The sequence below is a fragment of the Alosa pseudoharengus genome, unplaced genomic scaffold (assembly GCF_046254945.1).
Source record: "Alosa pseudoharengus isolate Yale_2024_CS ecotype anadromous, Long Island Sound unplaced genomic scaffold, YU_APseudo_1.1 YU_APseudo_1.1_scf_3, whole genome shotgun sequence".
Lineage (NCBI taxonomy): Eukaryota > Metazoa > Chordata > Actinopteri > Clupeiformes > Clupeidae > Alosa > Alosa pseudoharengus.
The window spans coordinates 197,750-220,540 of NW_027468718.1; the positions used below are offsets into that span (position 1 = coordinate 197,750).

The 22,791-nt window shown below is 41.0% G+C and overlaps 1 protein-coding gene across 1 annotated transcript in view; it reads right to left on the reverse strand.

Annotated features, from left to right (window-relative positions):
* The window catches only part of cpap (centrosome assembly and centriole elongation protein), a 98,145-nt gene that overhangs the window by 19,816 nt on the left and 55,538 nt on the right, over nucleotides 1-22,791 (reverse strand). Inside the window, exons 10-12 of the mRNA XM_076262880.1 lie at nucleotides 6,362-6,628; nucleotides 4,085-4,148; nucleotides 105-181 (exon numbers count right to left, since the gene is read on the reverse strand). Coding sequence (XP_076118995.1) covers nucleotides 105-181; nucleotides 4,085-4,148; nucleotides 6,362-6,628 — 408 coding nt within the window. The remainder of the gene's footprint in view (nucleotides 1-104; nucleotides 182-4,084; nucleotides 4,149-6,361; nucleotides 6,629-22,791) is intronic.

Below are 22,791 nucleotides of genomic sequence, written 5' to 3' on the forward strand. Positions count from 1 at the left end.
GAGGAGAGAGAAGAAGAGGAGAAGAGAAGAGAGGAGGATGGAGAAGAGGGGGGGGGAGAGGGGGGAGGGGGGAAGTGCTGTGAGATAGTAAGAAAGAAACTTACTGCATGTAGTTCAGCATGTGTGACATCATCAGAGACACGCCCAATACGCGTCACATCACCGTCAGATGTGGGACTTCCTGCAGGACGGCAAATAGACCCGAGTGAATGAACACACCAACACACACACACACACACACACACACACACATACACATACACTTCCACACACACACACACACACATACACATACACTTCCACACACACACACACATACACTTCCACACACACACACACACACACACACACACACATACACTTCCACACACATACACTTCCACACACACACACACACACATACACACACACACACACACACACACACACACACACACACATACACTTCCACACACACACACACACCCATACACACACACACACACCCATACACACACACACACACACACCCATAAACACATACACACACACACCCATACACATACACACACACACACACACGCACGCACGCACACACGCACACACACACACACTTCCAGGTGTCTAAGCCTGGCTCTTTAGCGTCACACACACACACACACACACACTTCCAGGTGTCTAAACCCGGCTCTTTAGCGTCACTACGTTTGAGTATACTATACGAATGTAATGTACTGGTAATACTATAATATACTATACTATATGAATGTAATGTACTGGTAATACTATACGAATGTAATGTACTGGTAATACTATACTATACTATACTATATGAATGTAATGTACTGGTAATACTATACTATACTATACTATACGAATGTAATGTACTGGTAATACTATACTATACTATACTATATGAATGTAATGTACTGGTAATACTATACAAATGTAATGTACTGGTAATACTATACTATACGAATGTAATGTACTGGTAATACTATATGAATGTAATGTACTGGTAATACTATACTATACTATATGAATGTAATGTACTGGTAATACTATACTATACGAATGTAATGTACTGGTAATACTATACTATACTATATGAATGTAATGTACTGGTAATACTATACAAATGTAATGTACTGGTAATACTATACTATACGAATGTAATGTACTGGTAATACTATATGAATGTAATGTACTGGTAATACTATACTATACTATATGAATGTAATGTACTGGTAATACTATACTATACGAATGTAATGTACTGGTAATACTATACTATACTATATGAATGTAATGTACTGGTAATACTATACAAATGTAATGTACTGGTAATACTATACTATACGAATGTAATGTACTGGTAATACTATATGAATGTAATGTACTGGTAATACTATACGAATGTAATGTACTGGTAATACTATACTATACTATACGAATGTAATGTACTGGTAATACTATACGAATGTAATGTACTGGTAATGCTATACTATACTATACGAATGTAATGTACTGGTAATACTATACTATACTATACGAATGTAATGTACTGGTAATACTATACGAATGTAATGTGCTGGTAATACTATACTATACTATACTATACGAATGTAATGTACTGGTAATACTATATGAATGTAATGTACTGGTAATACTATACTATACTATATGAATGTAATGTACTGGTAATACTATACGAATGTAATGTGCTGGTAATACTATACTATACGAATGTAATGTACTGGTAATACTATACTAATGTAATGTGCTGGTAATACTATACTATACTATATGAATGTAATGTACTGGTAATACTATATGAATGTAATGTACTGGTAATACTATATGAATGTAATGTACTGGTAATACTATATGAATGTAATGTGCTGGTAAATTGTAAAACACCCAGTATCTCAGGGGACCCCACATGGGTAGGGCCCTATGATTTCCGCGATGCGGAAAACGCGGACGGAATCATGGAATCTACACATGAAAACGGAATTATCTTATGAACACGGAATTGCACGGAATTTTCAGATATTCTGTTGACACACAACGGGCGTTTTTTCCTACTTGCTTCACTTTTATTTCAATTTTGCCATTGCAGGTGAAAACGACGCTCTCCCCCGTCTCCAACAGCCAAGTCCATCTCCATTTATTTTTTCAACAGTTTTGTCCTTTAGCAACAACGCAGCCATGCGGCTAGTGGCCTTGTGGCTTCCTTTAGCAACAATGCAGCCATGCGGCTAGTGGCCTTAACGCATCCATGCGGCTAGTGGCCTTTAGCAACAACGCATCCATGCGGCTAGTGGCCTTAACGCATCCATGCGGCTAGTGGCCTTAACGCATCCATGCGGCTAGTGGCCTTTAGCAACAACGCATCCATGCGGCTAGTGGCCTTCTGGCTTCCTTTAGCAACAACGCAGCCATGCGGCTAGTGGCCTTGTGGCTTCCTTTAGCAACAACGCAGCCATGCGGCTAGTGGCCTTAACACATCCATGCGGCTAGTGGCCTTTAGCAACAACGCATCCATGCGGCTAGTGGCCTTAACGCATCCATGCGGCTAGTGGCCTTTAGCAACAACGCATCCATGCGGCTAGTGGCCTTAACGCATCCATGCGGCTAGTGGCCTTCAGCAACAATGCATCCATGCGGCTAGTGGCCTTCAGCAACAACGCATCCATGCGGCTAGTGGCCTTAACGCATCCATGCGGCTAGTGGCCTTAACGCATCCATGCGGCTAGTGGCCTTTAGCAACAACGCATCCATGCGGCTAGTGGCCTTGTGGCTTCCTTTAGCAGCAACGCAGCCATGCGGCTAGTGGCCTTGTGGCTTCCTTTAGCAACAACGCAGCCATGCGGCTAGTGGCCTTAACGCATCCATGCGGCTAGTGGCCTTAACGCATCCATGCGGCTAGTGGCCTTTAGCAACAACGCATCCATGCAGCTAGTGGCCTTAACGCATCCATGCGGCTAGTGGCCTTAACGCATCCATGCGGCTAGTGGCCTTTAGCAACAACGCATCCATGCGGCTAGTGGCCTTAACGCATCCATGCGGCTAGTGGCCTTTAGCAACAACGCATCCATGCGTCTAGTGGCCTTGTGGCTTCCTTTAGCAACAACGCAGCCATGCGGCTAGTGTCCTTTAGCAACAACGCATCCATGCGGCTAGTGGCCTTGTTCCTTCCTTTAGCAGCAACGCATCCATGCGGCTAGTGTCCTTTAGCAACAACGCAGCCATGCGGCTAGTGTCCTTTAGCAACAACGCATCCATGCGGTTAGTGGCCTTGTGCCTTCCTTTAGCAGCAACGCATCCATGCGGCTAGTGTCCTTTAGCAACAACGCAGCCATGCGGCTAGTGGCCTTGTGCCTTCCTTTAGCAACAACGCAGCCATGCGGCTAGTGTCCTTTAGCAACAACGCATCCATGCGGTTAGTGGCCTTGTGCCTTCCTTTAGCAGCAACGCATCCATGCGGCTAGTGTCCTTTAGCAACAACGCAGCCATGCGGCTAGTGGCCTTGTGCCTTCCTTTAGCAACAACGCATCCATGCGGTTAGTGGCCTTGTGCCTTCCTTTAGCAGCAACGCATCCATGCGGCTAGTGGCCTTGTGCCTTCCTTTAGCAACAACGCAGCCATGCGGCTAGTGGCCTTTAGCCACAACACATCCATGCGGCTAGTGGCCTTTAGCAACAACGCATCCATGCAGCTAGTGGCTTTGCCAAATAATGGTTAACATTAGACACACACAAATCATGACCCTTATACTGTATGCAAGGAAACTGGTTGTGCGATATACTAAAAATATTTTATAGCAAAGTTATAAGTTGACTATTTTAATTGCATGGTTATTTTATGTCGACATATAGTCATAATCTACTGTGGTTACCAAAAAAAAAACCTACCAAAAGTGTAACCAAAATAGACTACAAGGCTGTCTGTGCATCATAGCACAAACACGCCTGTACAACCAGGCCTCCAGATTATATTAAAGCAAGTGTGTGTGTGTCTGTGTGTGTCTGTATGCATGTGTGTGTGTCTGTATGCATGTGTGTGTGTGTGTGTGTGTCTGTAAGCATGTGTGTGCACCTACCTGAGTTCAGTGTGTTTCCTTCAGGGCCGCTGTCATCTGAACTTCTTGTGTTATTCTTTGGACTCTGAAACACATAAACCGAGGTTAATGCCGCAAACACACAATCACACAAACAGGTAAAGATGCGGTTGACATTAACTGTTGAGAAGCTGCCCCTTCAGTTGAAACACCCCATAGTTTACTATTTATCTGAAATGACTGAAAACATGACTTGTGGTAAGCCATCTATGTTTTATACTGGCCCTTGTGGTAAGCCATCTATAGTTGTGTTCACATAAATAGTGTGTTTAAAAAGTAAATGAAGTGCAAAATATTTTTAATAGTTTTTCTTTCCATATCAAATGTATAAAATATTTAATAGATTTTATTACCACATCAAATATATAAAATCGTTTTAATAGTTTTTATTTCCATATCAAATGTATAAAATCGTTATAATAGTTTGTATTTCCATATCAAATGTATAACATCTTTTTTAATAGTTTTTATTTCCACGTATCAAATGTATTGGAAACATTCCACTCTCAATTCCAAGTGAAATTATTAACAAATTATCTGCTAAAAAGTCTGCATTACTTTTTACAGGAAGCTAAAAGAAGAAATATTAGACTGTTAAAAAATGTGCAGTGTCTGAACTTAACTAATTATTAGTTGCAGAACCATTGAAGTCTACCAATCTAATTTTTTGGAGTTAATCCATTAACTGTTATTAAGTCAGTTGCCAAGAATGTTTATTTTCTGTATTATGTGAAATGTCAATATTAGACATACAGTGATGGCCAAAGGTATTGGCACCCATGCTAAAGTTGACTGAAAAGTGATAAAAGATATAAAATCATCTTTTGGAAATTGATCTTAATGCCTTAAGTGAAAAATGAGGAAATATCTAACCTTTAAGGACACCAATTTTCTTAGTGAATGAATAATGTATCATAAATAAATAAATGTTCTTCCTTAAAATACAGGGGTCATAAGTATTCCCACCCCTATGTTAAATTCCCATAGACAGGCAGATTTTTATTTTTAAAAGGCCAGTTATTTCATGGATCCAGAATACTGTGCATCCTGATAAAGTTACCTTGGCCTTTGGAATTAAAATAGCCCCACATCATCACATACCCTTCATCATACCTAGAGATTGGCATGGGTGTTATTTCAGTTAGCCTATTAGCTGGTTTGATGCTCATTGAGCTCAATGCAAAAATGTTGAGGATACACCAACAGTACATTCATTATTTGTCCACTCTGTTATGTTGATATTGGAGTGAATTTTTCACTCAAAAGTAACAGCAACATCATTACCCTGGTGCGATCCTATCATTTTTCTGTTTAACTTGTCCCTGGTGCAATCGTATCATTTTTCTGTTTAACTTGTACCTGGTGCAATCGTATCATTTTTCTGTTAGAGCTTTTTCAAGTGATTGTTTTGTGCCCAGGAATTCTGAGGAGTGGAGTGATTGCAGATCAGCAAAAAGTTGTTTTGTATTTTGACCCTCAGTTTAACAATTTAGGAGTTAAATAAAGGAACCCGCCTTGCTTTGCAATGCGTACATGCACGCGCAGGCACACATACACACTACACACAAACATACATACATGCACGAGCACACACACATACACACAAACATACATACATACATGCACACACATACACACTACACACAAACATACATACATACATACATGCACACACATACACACTACACAAAAACATACATACATACATACATGCACACACACACATACATACTACACACAAACATACATACATACATACATGCACACACATACACACTACACACAAACATACATACATGCACGCACACACACACATACATACTACACACAAACATACATACATACATGCGCACACACACATACACACACCACACACACATACATACATGCGCGCACACACACACACTACACACACCACACAAACATACATACATGCACCCGCACACACAAATACACACTACACACACACATACATACATGCGCACACACACACACTACACACACACATACATACATGCACGCGCACACACACCAAGCGCACACACACATACACATACATACATGCACGCGCACACACTACACACACACATACATACATGCACGCGCACACTACACGCGCACACACACATACACACACACATACACTGCACACACACATACATACACACACACATACATACATGCACACGCACACTACCTACACACACACACACACACATGCACATGCACACACACACTACACTACACACACATACATACATGTGGGACGCCTGGTCCTTTCTCATCTCCCTTCTCCTTTGTCTTCCTCCGCTGCGCTCCTCTCTCGTCCCCTGCTCTCCTCTCCTCTCGCCGCGTTCTCCAGCCGGTGAGTCGGAGGTTCTCCAGCGTGTGTATCTGCAGGCGCAGCTCCTGGTTGTGTGTGGTGAGTGTGTGGATCTGCTGCTGCAGACGTGTGTGTGTGCTCTTCCACCGCTGCTCCTTCCGTACACACTCCTCCCGCAGATCACACAGCTGCTGCTGCAGCACCTGAGAAGAGAGAGGACAGAGTCATCAAGCCTGACCAATGGAGAGAGAGGACAGTCATCAAGCCTGACCAATGGAGAGAGAGGACAGAGTCATCAAGCCTGACCAATGGAGAGAGAGGACAGAGTCATCAAGCCTGACCAATGGAGAGAGAGGAGAAGTGTTTCCCCTACAATGTACTCATCAGCGGCGCAGTGCCGCTCCTGGAATTCAAGCGCCACTGCAAAAAAGTTGCCTAATTTCAACAACAAAAAAACATGCAAGTGAACTTCAGGAACAGCTGCAGTTCGTTCAGGTTTGATGTCAACAAATAATAGTAGGCTAACGTTGAAGGCGCAGTCAGGGATTCAACAGGAGATCACGTTTGTTTGTGTTTATGTTTATTAGCAGACGCAATTTTGTGCAAAAAACGTAGCTTAGGCTACATTATGTTAACCAAGGAACCAAATTAAACACTCCAGCGAGGTAGCTCGCCCCTACCTTCAGTAGCCTATTCCCAGATAAATTCCACGCATTGTTTCGTTTTTGTTTGTTATACAGTCAATGCTTTCAAGCCCTGTGTTGCTAACATACCTAAGCTGTGAAACTAAGGTCTAGCCTATTGGTGGGTTTAATTGGAGTTGAGTAAAAGGATACTCAACCATTTAGGATCTGGAGATGGTTTGTAAATCCTGTAGAGCAGCCTTTCTCAAACTTCTTTGACCTGAGGCCCGGTCATGGCAGACTTTGGGGTCATAGGGCCCACATACACGCCCTATGCCACCTAGTGATAGACCCACGAAAATGGTCTTACGTTTTTGGCATTCAATGAGTTAAGGACATCAATTCTTTTTGAATGCATCATGTATCGTAAATAAATACATAAATGTCTTAACTAATGCACAGCACTGTACATTCTAATAGTTTGTACAGTGACCTGTGATTAAACTTTATTTTTTGTAATTAATTGTGAATAATAATTTTCTGTTGTGTGTGTTGTGCCATTTCATTTTTGTGCCATTTCAATTTCTAATAATAATGTAAGTAATAATTACTAATAATGTAAATGAAAAAAGTGAAAGAAAAACACGAATAATCCTGTTCAAGTACTGCAATAATCATGCTTTGTGTTTGTGTTGATGGTTGTCATAATTTGTAACTCAATCTGTCTTACAAAATCCACCAGAAGTCACCATTTAAGGAGTAATTTTTTCAACTTTTTCTACGAAAAATTCCTTCGATCAACAGCACCGCTGCTGGAAAAATTTCTAGGGGAAACACTGAACAGCTTTCATAAGTATTGCGAATATGTATTCACTTCTGCCGTTTCGGCTAGCTAACGTTAGCTGCTAGTAAAAAACAGACTGGAAACTAAAGGTTTCTGTTACAGATAGCTAGCTAAGCCTATAGGCAGAGAATGGGATTCCTGCTAACATGCTTATGCGAATCTATTTTGTTGGGACATATAGCATTTATGTAGTGATTGTTGGGACATACAGCATGCATGTAGTGATTGTAGGACATATAGCATGTATGTAGTGATTGTATAAGAGTATGCAATGTCACATACTCCCATTCAAGACAAACTGCTTCTGTGGAACTCAGCTACCCCTTTCAGTCATATGGTGATTTTCTGTCGCCCAGGCAACGACTGCACACCCATACCGTACCAACACTGCACACCCATACCATACCAACACTGCTCAGCCATACCGTACCAACACTGCACACCCATACCAACACTGCTCACCCATACCATACCAACACTGCACACCCATAGCAACACTGCACACCCATACCGTACCAACACTGCACACCCATACTGTACCAAGACCAAATAATCTTGGTACCCCAACTAAGGGGTAGCAAAAAGGAGCTCGGCCAGGCTCGCAAATTTTGGCACAAGAAAAGAATACCCTAAATAGAGAAAGCCCTATCTCCTCTGGGTTTAAGACGTGTGTGTGTGTGGAACTGTGAAAGCCCCATCTCCTCTGGGTTTAAGACGTGTGTGTGTGGGACTGTGAGGAGTTGCTGAGAGGATGACCCGAGTGACCTTGGGGCAGAGTAGGGAGTTAAAAGCTCTGTGATGTAAGAGTAGGGAGTTAAAAGCTCTGTGATGTAAGAAGAGTAGAGAGTTAAAAGCTCTGTGATGTAAGAAGAGTAGGGAGTTAAAAGCTCTGTGATGTAAGAGTAGGGAGTTAAAAGCTCTGTGATGTAAGAAGAGTAGGGAGTTAAAAGCTCTGTGATGTAAGAAGAGTAGGGAGTTAAAAGCTCTGTGATGTAAGAGTAGGGAGTTAAAAGCTCTGTGATGTAAGAAGAGTAGAGAGTTAAAAGCTCTGTGATGTAAGAAGAGTAGGGAGTTAAAAGCTCTGTGATGTAAGAAGAGTAGAGAGTTAAAAGCTCTGTGATGTAAGAAGGGGCTAATCCATTAAGGCGAGACACGGCAGGTGAAAACATCGATTTTTCATGACCTGGTCAAATTTGAGTTTTTGGACTAGTTAACATGTAATCTTTCACACTGATATAAAGAAAACGTCCAAATTACACATTTAGGTGTTTATTTTATTACACTTTGTCAACTTGCGCCTGTAAATTTTACCTAAGATTCACTAAAAGTTAGCATTCTTACGTACCCTGTCGTTTTGTGACTGATCTCTCTCATATGCCATATGTTTGGTTGGTACCACTTTAAACGTCTCGGTCTGCAGCACCGTGTCATCTTATCCAAACATAGATAGTTCCGCTGTATCAACCACCAATCCTGAATGCTTACAAGGGGCTTTAAACTTTTTAATGAACTCTCATTGGCTGCACGCGATTTCCGACAAGACGATTTGTTCAAACGTGTCACGTGGTATACTGCCACGCTTCCTAGTTAGCTTTCCGCGGGATATTTAATTATCGAAATGGCTGCAACAACGCGACGATTTACAGCTTCAAATAGGAGAGTGATGCAGTTAAGTAATGCCAGAAAATCAAAGGCTAAAGTAAGCAATAAATCAGGTGATGAAATAACCTCTCGAAATGCATCATTACGTAAGCTGTCCACGGGGAAAGGAGAGAGTTCAGGCAGTGGCAGCCGTGCCACTCTGCAGTGTCTCGTAGTTCATGTTGCGCGACTGAATGAAATTATCTGTGAGCTCGTTTGTCCTAATTGTGCTGGGTCTGGGCTGCAACTTACAATCGACAAACAAAATCAAGGATTTTGTAGCAGTTTGTTGCTTGAGTGCAGTGTGTGTGAAGGCGACAAGTACTGCAGAAGTGTGTACACATCCACGCATCTTCAGGAGGAGTCTAGGAATGATGTTGCCTTTGATGTTAATGTTTGCATGGTGCTTTTAGCGCACAAACTAGGATTGGGGTATGTGGCCCTCAAAAAGATCTCAAAGGTGTTGGGGATTCCTGGCCTGCATCTTAAGTCTTACCAAAGACATGACAGGAGAGTGACAGGTATGGAATGTGTTTAATAGGAGTAATTAAGAGTAGCTTATCAGAAACTAATTGGCCGTGATTTGCTTTGCATTCAGAGGTCCAGAAACGTACATCACTTTGCTTATTTATTCCAACCAGCTTGCTGATCTTAGGCTTTGAACCGGTTCAAGGAACGAAAACGAAAACCGGGAACTTTTTGTATTTTACAGGGAACAGAAACGAAACCGGAAACGTTATTATTTTTTATGTTCTGGAACAGGAACACTTATTTAAAAATAATGGTAACCGGTTAATACCGGTTTTATTTCGTTCCTCAAAGTTTTCGTTGCCTAATTAACTAAAAAAAAAAGTAATTATTTTACTGCGCACGTTACCATGACGGCTGAGGTTCACTTCCTGTGTGACATCACATCAGACATTCGCTGACTGAATGGAGAGAGAGCGGTGGATTACAAAGTCTCCACTCCACATCTTAAATAAGAGGTAAATTACGATCCATCGTTAATTAAAACGCTCATTCCAAACACAATATCAATAGCTATATTTGTCGCCTCCACGTTAATGATGGACTAGCGAACATTAGGCCTACTGGATGGCCTTTCCCCCACACAGTTGCAATTTGTTGTTGCCCGAGTGGCATAACCACGTGTCTTAATAATGTTGTTACGTTTGTGTGGAAATTCTCCTTTAACAATAAACTACACATTTGAAATAATTGTAGGCCTATTTAATTATTATTATTAATAATATAATTATTATTATGTAATAATGGTTGTAATATTATCACATTTGGTTTAAGCCGGATGAGAAAGATGTGACATAATTCTATAGCATTAAACAGCTGACAGGAACGAAATTAACCGTTCCGGGAACGTCAATTTATTGGTGGAACTCATAACCGGAAACGTTATAATTCCGTTTCTGTTCGGAACGAACCGATTGGGAAAAAAAATCGGTTCAAAGCCCTGGATCCAATACTTTTGGCAATATAGTGTATATATTTGATGTCCTCCTATGTGTTCTTGTCCTCCACAGAACAGTGCTTCAGAATTAGTTCCAGAGCTACAGCGAATGGAAAGTGTGTTTGTAAGTGATAATATAAGACTATTTGACCCAGTGAAATATGGGAGAACAAATTGTGTTTGTGTATTCATACCTGGTATTTGACTTCATCACAGTTTTTTTTTTTAATATCAATAAGCAGACTGCAAAACTTTCTAAACATTGCTTTAAAATGAATCTTTGTTTTTCTATCTTAAGCTCACAAAAGAGATGCTGGGCATTCCAAGGGATCTTTGACCAGCAGGCCCAAAGTTTCTTTTGCCAAGTCCAGTGATGGCACAACAGCAACAACATCCTTTTTTGTCACTGACAATGAGAAGTCTTCAAGTGAGAGTAGTTGTAATGAATGTTAAAAAGAAATCAGATGGGTCAAGGGCCTACAGCAAAAGGCATTTTTGTTCTTTTTGTTCAAAGCCTTATGCAAAAATGGCAAGACACTTGGAATATGTACACAAAAATGAAGCAGAAGTAGCTGCAGCTGTTAGATTCCCCAACAATTCTAAATCAAGAAGAATTCACCTGGACCTTCTGTGCAAAAAAGGAAACCGGGCACACAACATTGACGTGATTCGTGAAGGCTCTGGCGTGATAGTTCCTTGTAAACAAACAAGTGACTGTAATATAAATCCTCAAGATTTCCTGCATTGTTTAAGCTGCCAAGGGCTTTTCAAGAGAAGGTTTCTTTGGAAGCATATGAAAAGGTGCACTCTGGCAAGACAGTGTGGGGTACTCAAACCTGGCAAAAACAGAACACAATCACTCTGTGCAAACGCTCAACCTGTACCAGTGGGAGTAAGTGCTAAGTTATGGAAGCTCTTAAGTGAAATGAATCAGGATGATGTTACCCATGCCGCTAAAAATGACGTGTGCATTGTAAAGATGGGAGAGCAAATGTTTAACAAAATTGGCCATGATCCTTCAAAATACGAATACATTAGGCAAAATATGAGGGAGGTTGGAAGACTGCTGTTAGCAGGTACACGGGAAACCCCAATGAAGACAATGGAGGATTTCATTCTTCCGTCAAACTTTCCACATGTTGTGAATGCTGTGAAGCATGTAGCAGGCTTTGACAGTAACTCCAATTCTTTCAAAATACCTTCACTGGCTTTAAAATTAGGCCACAGCTTGCAGAAGATTGCGAGCATTATTGAATGTCATGCAATGATATCGGGGAAAAAGAAAATTGTTTAAAATGCACAACACTTCAAACAAATTTACCGAACATGCTGGAATGAAAAAGTTTCCTCATCTGCACTGAAAACACTTTCAGAAGCGAAGTGGAACACCCCACAACTGCTGCAATTCACTGAAGATGTTAAAAAAAATGCACATGTACATAGATCAAAAACAAAAAGAAGCATACCAACAGCTAACAAACGAGGAATCATCAAGGAACTGGGTTGATCTAGCTGAGGTAACCCTCGCTCAGCTCATACTGTTCAACCGTAGAAGAGAGGGGGAGGTGTCAAAAATGCGCCTAACTGCCTTCACTGAAACTGATGTGCCATTGCATGCAGATGTAGCTGAGGCTCTAACTGCTCTAGAGAAGAAGCTGTGTGAACACTTAAAAAGGATTGAAATTCGTGGGAAGAGAGACAGGAAGGTCCCTCTACTGCTAACCCCAGCAATGCAGGCGTCCATGGAATTGTTAGTGAAGACTCGTGCATCCTGTGAGGTTCTCGAAAATAACATCTATTTTTTTGCCAGACCTAGACAAGAAACGTTTATTCGAGGCTACAAGTGCATTCACCAGTTTGCAAATGAGTGCCAAGCCAAATACCCAGAGCGCTTATCCTCTACGAAATTAAGGAAACATGTATCCACACTTTCCAAGGATTTGAACCTCAAAGATACAGAAATGGACCAATTGGCTGATTTTTGGGCCACAACATCGCAGTCCACCGCAAGTTCTAGTCTGCCAGAAGGAACACTACAACTGGCTAAAGTTAGTAAAGTCCTGATGGCCATGGAAAGAGGGTGCTTAATGGACTACAAAGGAAATTCAAATTGATCCCAATGGTAATTATGATGTTCAAGGTTAATGTTATTCTCACTATGATTTATACATTTAGTAGATTTCACAAGTTTCTGATTGGTGTGCTTTAGAAACCATTCCAGAGGAGAGTGACCATTCAGAAAGTGAACTGACAGGCGAAGAACTAAGCCCACCTTCTACATCCTACCTACCTTCAGCTGCTAAGAAATGTGAGGTTTACGGGTAATATGAATGCTTGCATGTTGTCTTGAATACAAGGAAGTTTATTGTCACATGCATATAGTTACTGGAAGTAAGAAATGCAGTGAAATTATGTCTGGTGTCAGCCTATTTGTGCATTTATGAGGGGGGGGGGGGGGGTTAGTGGGGGTAAAAAGTGCAGTAGAAGAGGGGTTTAGTAGATTAAGTGGCAAGGGCTGCATAAGAAAGGTGGGGGAGGATTGGGATTGGGGGGGGGCACCAACAAGGAGCACCCAAGAGCAACAGGGGCAAGGAAAAACTCCCTTACCAAGGAAGAAACCTTGGGCAGATCCACGGCTCAAGGGGCTAACCCAACTGCCAGGGGTCTTGGTGTGTGTGTTGGGTGGAAAACAGGGGAGATGGGATAGTGTGCTGTGTATGTGGGGAGAGGGCAGTGTGCAATATGTGTGTTGGAGAAGCTTCCTCATGAGACAATGTGCTGTGTATTGGGGGGGGGGGGGGGCAGTGTGCTGTAAGTATGTTGGGGATGTGTGTTGGAGAAGCTTCCTAATGAAATAATGTGCTGTGTATGTAGGGGAGGGGGCGGGGGGGCAGTGTGCTGCAAGTATGGTGAAGGGACTTACTATTGCAAGCGGAGTACTGTATGTATGATGTTTGTGAGTGATGACAGTGAAAATGTGTGTGTGGGCGGGAGGGGAGTGGAGCAGTGAATGTGTGTGTGGGCGGGAGGGGAGTGGAGCAGTGACTGTGTGTGTGTGTGTGTAGTGTGTGTGTGGGTAGATGGGGGCAGTGTGCTGTAAGTATGTAGAGAATGTGTGTTGGAGAAGATCCTGAAGACAATGTGCTGTGTATGTAGGGAGGGGGGGGCAGTGTGCAGCAAGTATGTAGAGGAGGCTTACTGTAGCAAACAGTGTGCTGTATATGTATGTGAGGTGATGACAGTGATGATGTAAGTGTGTGTGTTTTTTGTGTGTGTGTTGGGGTTGGGGATGGGGTGGGGGGTGGGCAGAAAGGCTAGGCAATCAAGGACATGGGTAGATGGAGGAGAAATCAAAATAATAAATAAAAAGTTCCTTGGAGATGTGCAAAAGTTGGAGAAAGTCAGATGTGTGTGTGTGTGTGTGTGTGTGTGTGTGTGTGTTTTGACGTGTGATGAAATAAGAAAATAAATAAAAGGTCTGTAGCATAGGAAGAGGGATGTAAAAGTGCTAAAAGTCTTGTAGGTGTGTGTGTGTGTGTGTGTGTGTCATGAGTGCTGAGGAGTGAATGAGTGCAAAGTCAGTATAGTGTGAGTTCAGAGTTGGGAAATGTTTGAGAGTGCTGAGGAGTGAATGTGTGCAAAGTCAGTATAGTGTGAGTTCATAGTTCGGATGGCCTGGGGATAAAAACTTCTCCTGAGTCTCTCAGTTCTGGCTTTGTGACTACATAGGCGTCTTCTTGATTTCAGCGGTAGGAATAATCCATTGTTAGGATGAGAAGAGTCCTTCAGAATCTTTTGGGCTCTTAGGAGTACTCTTCTGGAATAGATATCTTGTAGAGCAGGGAGTTGAGTTCTTATAGTACGTTCAGCTTAGCGCACTACTCTCTGCAGAGTACTACAATCTCTAACTGTGGAGTTCCCATACCAGGTGATGATGCTACCAGTTAGAACACTCTCAACCGCTGAAGTGTAGAAGGCCTTCATGATGGATGTAGAAACTTTGAATTTCCTTAGCTGACGAAGGAAGTAGAGTCGTTGTCTGGACTTATTCAGAACATATTGAGTGTTAACAGTCCATGTTAAGTCTTCAGTAATGTGGACACCAAGGTATTTAAAACTTGTGACTCTCTCTACAGGTTGCCCGCTGATCATTAGTGGGGTGTAACTGTAGTTCTGCTGCTGCCTTCTGTAATCCACTACCATTTCCTTGGTTTTATTGATATTCAGTGTCAAGCTGTTAGATTGACACCAGTGTGTTCATTGTTGTTACTAATCAGCCCCAAGATCACTGTGTCATCTGCAAACTTGATGATGGAGGTATGACTACTGTTGGCTTTGCAGTCATGTGTGTAGATGTTGTACAGCAGTGGACTCAAAACACAGCCTTGGGGAGCACCAGTGCTGATGGTTAATGAGTCAGATGTCAGACCCCCCACTCTAACCACTTGTGAACGGTTGGTGAGGAAGTCAAATATCCAGTGACACAGGGTGGTGTTCAGTCCTAAGGCCTTCATCTTTGTGATCAAGGTGAGAGGTACTATCGTGTTGAATGCTGAACTAAAGTCGATGAACAGCATCCTCACATAATTCCCATTCCCCTCCTCCAGGGGAGTTAAGGTGGTGTGCATGAGGTTTAAGATGGCATCCTCTGTAGACCTGTTGGCTCTGTAAGCAAATTGGAGGGGGTCGAAGGAGGCAGGGAGGGATGAGCAGATAATGTTTTTCACAAGCTTCTCAAAACACTTCATCACTGTAGACGTCAGGGCTACTGGGCGGTAGTCATTCAGACATGATGGACTTTTGTTTTTCGGTACTGGAACAATAACAGACTGCTTGAGGCAACGATGTGTTAAAGATATAAGTGAACACAGGAGCTAACTGAGCAGCGCAGGATTTCAAAACCCTGTTAGAAATTCCATCCGGTCCAGCAGCTTTTCTACAATCAACCCTCCTAAAGGCATTGCTCACATCGACCTCAGAGACACAGAAAGGTGCATCCTCATTTGCTTCACATGCTGCAGCTAGTGCAAGATAGTCTGTGTTTTTCATGTCAAAGCGAGCATAAAAAGCATTAAGTTCATCAGGGAGGGCTTTACTCACATTCATCATAGGAGGGGACTATGATGGTTCGGAGTCCTTTCCACACTCGTGCTGGATCACCCTCCAAGAAATCAGCTTCAACTCTGTCTCTATAGCGCCGCTTAGCATCTTTAATAGCTCTACGTAAACTATAAGATGCTGCTTTGTAATCGGTCATATCCCCTGAAATAAGCCCAGCATTATAAGTCATGGTGCGTGTCTTTAATGCCGTTCTCACTTCTCTATCCACCCATGGCTTCTGGTTAGGGAAGCTTCGGATCTTTACAGTTGGGATGATTGAATCAGTTAGCATATTGATGTAACTCAATGATACTTCCGTAAACTCATTGATGTCAGCAGAGTTCGTCTTGAACATCTCCCAGTCAACGTTGCTAAGGGCGTCCTGTAGCCTGGCTTCCGATTGGTCAGTCCAGCGCTTGACCTCCTTCGTCACTGGGGGATCCGTATGACTTCTCTGTTTGTACATAGGCAGTAGGAAAACAGCGGCATGATCTGATTTTCCGAAAGCTGGTAGAGACTTCGCTTTGTAACTGTTCTTGAACTGTGTGTAGCAGTGATCCAGTGTGTTATCACCACGTGTAGGGAAGTGAATGTGTTGAATAAATTCAGGCATGGACCGGTTCAGATGTACTTGATTGAAATCACCGGCCACAATAAGCGCAGCTTCAGGGTGCGTGTGTTGTTGTCTATTTAACACTTCTTGCAATTCTGAAACCGCAGCATCTGTGTTGGCTTGTGGAGGAATGTAGACAGCGTTGAATATTACCGAAGTAAACTCACGGGGCAGGTAGAAGGGTCGACAGATGATCGCTAGATGTTCTAGATGAGGCGAGCAGGACTTTGAGAGAACGGTGCTGAAGGTGTTGAACATGATGCTGATTTTAATGTCTGAAACGCAGACACTTAAAAGAAGAAACACTGCATGCAATCAGAGGACAAGTCCGCGGATCCAGGTTCAGCTGCTAAGAAACGTAAGTATTAAGGGTAATATGAATGCTTGCAGGTTGTCTTAAAGGTGTTGAACATGATGCTGATTTTAATGTCTGAAACGCAGGCACTTCAAAGAAGAAACAGTGCTGGCAATCAGAGGACTAGTCCGAGGATCCAGGTTCAGCTACTTAGAAACGTGAGTAAGGTTTTGTTCATGCCTAACTGACAAATAAATGTCATCGGAGACAGCAGGGGCCATATTCACAAAGAATCTTAAGGCTAAACGTAACTCCTAACTTTCAGAGGATGCTGTAGCAACATAATTGACATCCCCAGAAAGTCCTCTGCACGTAACTTTAGGTTTGGACAAGAAATGTAGTCACCACATCCAAATGATTCGCAAATGTACGTAGCCACCATGTTATTCAACTACGCCGCGACGACCTATGCGGTACATGCTCACAACGTTGCCACAATGTAACTGTCAGCTGGGGAGGAACTCAAAGTATTTTAGCCCTAAAAGTAGCACCTAGGTCTGGGATAGCTTAGAAATAGTCAAGAGGACTCCTAACTCACTAAAACCTTTTCACAAACATTTGTAAGCTGATTGTAGCATTTCACATCGCAATGTGTTGAAATACACATACAGAATCACTTACAGGAGCTCTCAATTGCAAGGGAGTAATTGTGTAACCACCAACAACCAAAACCATTCATTAGCAACATTTAAACTAAAGGTAATGTTTCATCATAAATCAAATTAAATTGCTTCTCCTCTTTGCAAACGTGTCTTCATACAGATTCATTTAAATAAAATTTTTTTTCCCCTTTCACAAAATGTGTGTTGCAGACAGAATGGTGATTTGTGGTGTGAAATTGTTTGTTTTTTAGGCACATCAAAGATAAAGAGCCAAAGTAAATGTGATGAAATGAACTCAGATGTTCCAGGCACAGCATCCAAGACATGTAAGTATGATGGAGGTTTGTGTTCTGATATGAACTTGAGTTGAAAAGATGAAAGATACATAACTGTGAATATTTTGGGTTAAACATATTTCATTAGTGTCATTTGGATAATCTTTGTTGTGATTCTATTTCACAGCCTGCCGCAAGAGAAGACCATGGAGTCAAGAAGAAATCTGCGCTGTTGAGAAGACCCTGATGAAATTTATCACTACAGGCAGAACTCCTGGGAAGGCATACTGCATTTCTTGTATCAACTCAGCACCTGAAGCACTTAAGTTCCGTGACTGGACGTCAGTTAAGTTTTATGTCAAAAATCGTTGTGTGTCCTACTAAAGAACCACACAGACCCTTTTATAGCAATTTGATAAGAATGAGTTTGGGGGTGGGAGATGGGAATGTGCTCAGTTTTCTTAACAGGGCTTGAGCATTTCAGAGGACCACACAATACATGCCCTGTCCTTACAGTATTCTTGTTTATATTTTATGTTGGCAGAGGGTCAACAATGTTTTTGTTATTGGTATTACAGTACATGCACTTTATTTTAACAGTACTTAAATGATTTTAGGTTGGGAGAGGGTCAATTGTGCACTTTTGTTGTTAATACTACATGATCATACAGACAGGCTTTAGAGGAAAATTAATGATGCTCATGATGGTGATAATGTTGAAGTGTTAAGAGTTGTGTGTGAGAAGAAGGTACGTTGTATCCTTGTTGACGAGGTTCATTATTCTTATTCAATATTCATAGAATATTCTGACAACACAATTTTTTCATTCATTTTAAATATTTTTTTAATTTTCATTATTCACTTGGTAACTGCAATGGCTGAATAGATATTTGATATTGAGAAGGTATCTGCTTTTTCACATGGTGTAGCACTTTCAGAAATAATGTGCGCTAATAACTATCACAACAATCTACCTCATAACGTTCTAATGAAGTGTGGTTGTGCATTCTGGCACTGTGTTAAGCTGCCAAAATGTGTTGATTGCTACTAATGTTTTTATTACTTTCCTTGTGTATACTTATTAGCTTCAACTTGGTGTCATGAGGCAGGTCTCACGAGTATCTCCAAAACAGTAAATCCTCAAAACCACTCATGGTATTATAGTACAAGATGTCTTGCAACTTGAACAAATGTGGTTTACATTACAGGGCTGTACGTTAACTTTTTTTTGCAAGTAGCACTGGTGCTACAGAGGTTAAAAGTTTTGTAGCACCAGCCACAAATTCTGTAGCATTGATATAAAACCTCTAAAATCTCTAAAAACAATCAGAAGTAGGGCAGTTCATCACAGCTCATCAATTGTTGTTGGGATCTAGGCCTACTGCAACTGGATTGATAAAAGGTCATGTAGTTGCAAACATCTCACCTGGCTACATTGTGTTTGAGATCAACAAAAGCTATCAGCATATGTTATTTGGTTCTTGTGTTTTTGTAAAAACAAAAAAACAATCCCTGACAGTTCCATGCAGTTCGACTTTTCAACGGGTATCAGGAAGACAGGTCATGCCATTGATTTTTAGTTAATTTTTCTTATTCATATGCGTTGGAAGTGAATTTATTTTTGAATAAGTAGAAGATATGCTGAAGATTTTATTGCACTTAGATTTAATTCACGTTTAGTTCATATTTCTAAGTTTTTAGATTAGAGTAAGCCTACATTCAACCTTATTGTCATTGCACGAGTGAAATACCGTTTTACACATAACCAGTGGTGCAAATGAGTAGGCTAACTGACATGTCAAACAGTAGGCCTACACCCATGAAATGCATCCCTAATCTGTTCCATACACATAGGCTACAGTAGGTAGCCTACTGAAGATAGCTGAAGCTTGCCACAAACTTCTACCTCTGCTTGCCTAATCTAATCACCTCAGCCCGGTCCAATTCTCTAGGATGATTTGCAAGGTGTTGTTTGGAGTTGGATTGTTTGGATACTAGGCCACCTACAAACAAGTTGACATACTTTTTAATCGCGTAGACTGCAACTAAGTTGACATACTTTTTAATCGCATAGACTGCAACTAAGTAGACATACTTTTTAATCGCGTAGACTGCAACTAAGTTGAAATCAAAGTAGCCTAAATCGTTTCCCCTCTCACAGAAGTAGTCTATACATACACCAGTGCTACGTTGGTAAATAGAGCCCGACCGATAAAGGATTTTGAATGCCGATACCGATACAAATATTTGTTGATTTAAAAATCCGATATTCCGATATATCGGCCGATACATATATATTTTTTCAGAAACGCGCAACAAAACATTAACAGATTTCCCTAACATTAGTTATTTGTAGTTATTTATGAGTATTGACTAAAATAATATGATAATGCATTTCAAAAACAAACTTGTTTATTTTTAAATAATATTGTCACAGTGGAACAGAGGAACATCGAAATATATTAAAGTTCTGATAAATAAAATGTATACAAATAGAAACTTAAGATATGAAACTTAGTTTTTTGAACAAAAACACAATAACAAGTTTCATAAATATAACTTTGAACTAAGACTTAACAATTACAAAAAATAATGATGACATTACTATCATCATCATTTGTATTATCATTAAACAAGATAAAGGTCACTCTTAAATGTTTGAGTGTGCGTGTGTAATAATTAGTCCCTATTGCCTTATAAGCTACCTTATAATTAAAATGTCAGCTTGCTTATCCCTTTACCTGCACTTTTAAAATTATTTCCATCAAGCTACATCAAACCATTTTCAATCATCAGTTGCTGCCTGCCTTCTAAAACCTACTATTTAGTGATCTAAATCCATTATGTAACTGCTGCGGCTGAACGACAGTCTGAAAGCTACGTTTGATACTTTTTCTCTATGTCTAAATGTTCACTCCTCTCATGTCTAATTAAGTGTGCTTGCAAGCACACTTATTGTTCTTCGTAAGTTTTATTAAGTGTGCTTGCAAAGCAGCACACTTATTGTTCTTCTTAAGTTTTATTATTTTTCCCGTCTCCCTAATTTTTTGTCAGCTCTAGCGCCTAGGCCCTTTGAGACAGAGACACCGTTCCAACTTTAAAATGTCCGGTCAGTACCGGTGTAAGTTGGTCGCGAAGATGACGTCAGGTGGGCGTGTCGTTCGTCCGCCATATTGGATTGAACAGAAAGCGAAACTAAATTTTCACAGGTCACAAATTTGGTCCGAACGCCACGAAACTTGACGTACATTATCCTTGGACCAAGCCTCACAAATGTTAGCGGAAGGATTTTTGATTTTCGAAAGCGTTTGCCCGTCACAGCCAAACGAAATTGGCGGCGAAGCTCCGAAACAGGAAGTCGTCCATATCTCAGGAACACTTTCACATATCGATACCAAATGTTGTATATGAACTGGGGACTCCAGTGTGAGGGTGCATAAGCTAAAAAAAAAAAGAAATATTCCAAAAGTTTACATCATTTGGCAAACCACCCACAGGTATTTGGTAACTCACACCATTCACTTTTCACCATTCACCTTCTATCACAATGCCTTCCCATGTATGCACAATGTCTCTGGGCAGCCACAATGTCTCCAGGCAACCTTGCCCAATCATGAAATCCTTGCTCTGCCATGGGATAGTATGGACTTACGAACTGAAATAGCAAGGAGAACAGTAGCAATATATAGCTTACATAATAGAGTTGTTTTCACATTGACGGTATTCAAATTACATTTTTCATTATTGTTACATATCATGATGGGAGAGTATTATTAAAAATGTTACAAGTATGCAAATGCATATGTTTACGGGCATTTAGGTTTTACCGTGTTGTTTTGTTGTAAAGACATGCAAGGCATTCTGGGCCATGTAATAGACAAAGCAGTGGTCGGCAGTGTTAACTTGATTTCCTGCATTAATATGAATAGGTGTTTCTGTAAACCTAGGGACAATAAACAGCTATCTCTGTTACAAAAACGAGCTGGTAATCGCCATTGAAGAGGGAACTATGATAAAAAGATTGTTTTCCTAAAAGCATGGAGTTGACGAAAGAATAAACAAGCCTGTTGTTAAATATAAATGTTAAATAGCCTACCTATCTGAACGCTAGGTGGCAGCATTGTATTACATTTCACTAGTGTAGCCTACTTGAAATACGGTGTGAGATTCACAAGTAAGGAAAGTGCAAATATTATGTAATTTATCATGGGAAATTATTGGAAATGTTATTTCTTGTTTATCCTAATTGCAAACCACACACATCCATTCGGAATCACACGTACACATTTAATACTGAAAGACTATCATTTCGTTTATTTGATGTCGCCTAGCAACACAGCCTTCAGAGCAAAGATTCTAGAACAGGGCTTCAGAGAGACACGTTTTGAGTTTGTGGCCAAGAACCTAAAATATCGGTTTCCATGTGCTGGATGGTGTGCGTCCTTTATGAAAGTAAGTGTTTTATACAGTTAACGTTACAGACATAATGAGTCATGTTGTAGTGGTCAACATAAATGTGCCCCTTCTGTTATTAGAATGCTAAGTGGAGAAGCATGCTAAGCAGAGATTTAGTATCATTAATTTCTTGTGTGGCTAGCTATAGGGAGGAGATGTATGTTGCTAATTGGGATTTATGTTGTTTAGGTAATGCCATGGTCATTTGATATGAGATGCTTGCACTCGTAACTTCGTCACGTGTAACTTTAGGACTGCTATTTTTTTTTACTAACAGTAATTCACAAAGCACTTTAGCCCTAAAAGTAGCACCTACGTCTGTGACAGCTTAAAAGAAGTGGCAAGGACTCCTAACGTGATGTTTTGAAATGCGTCTACTATTGTCTACAGGAG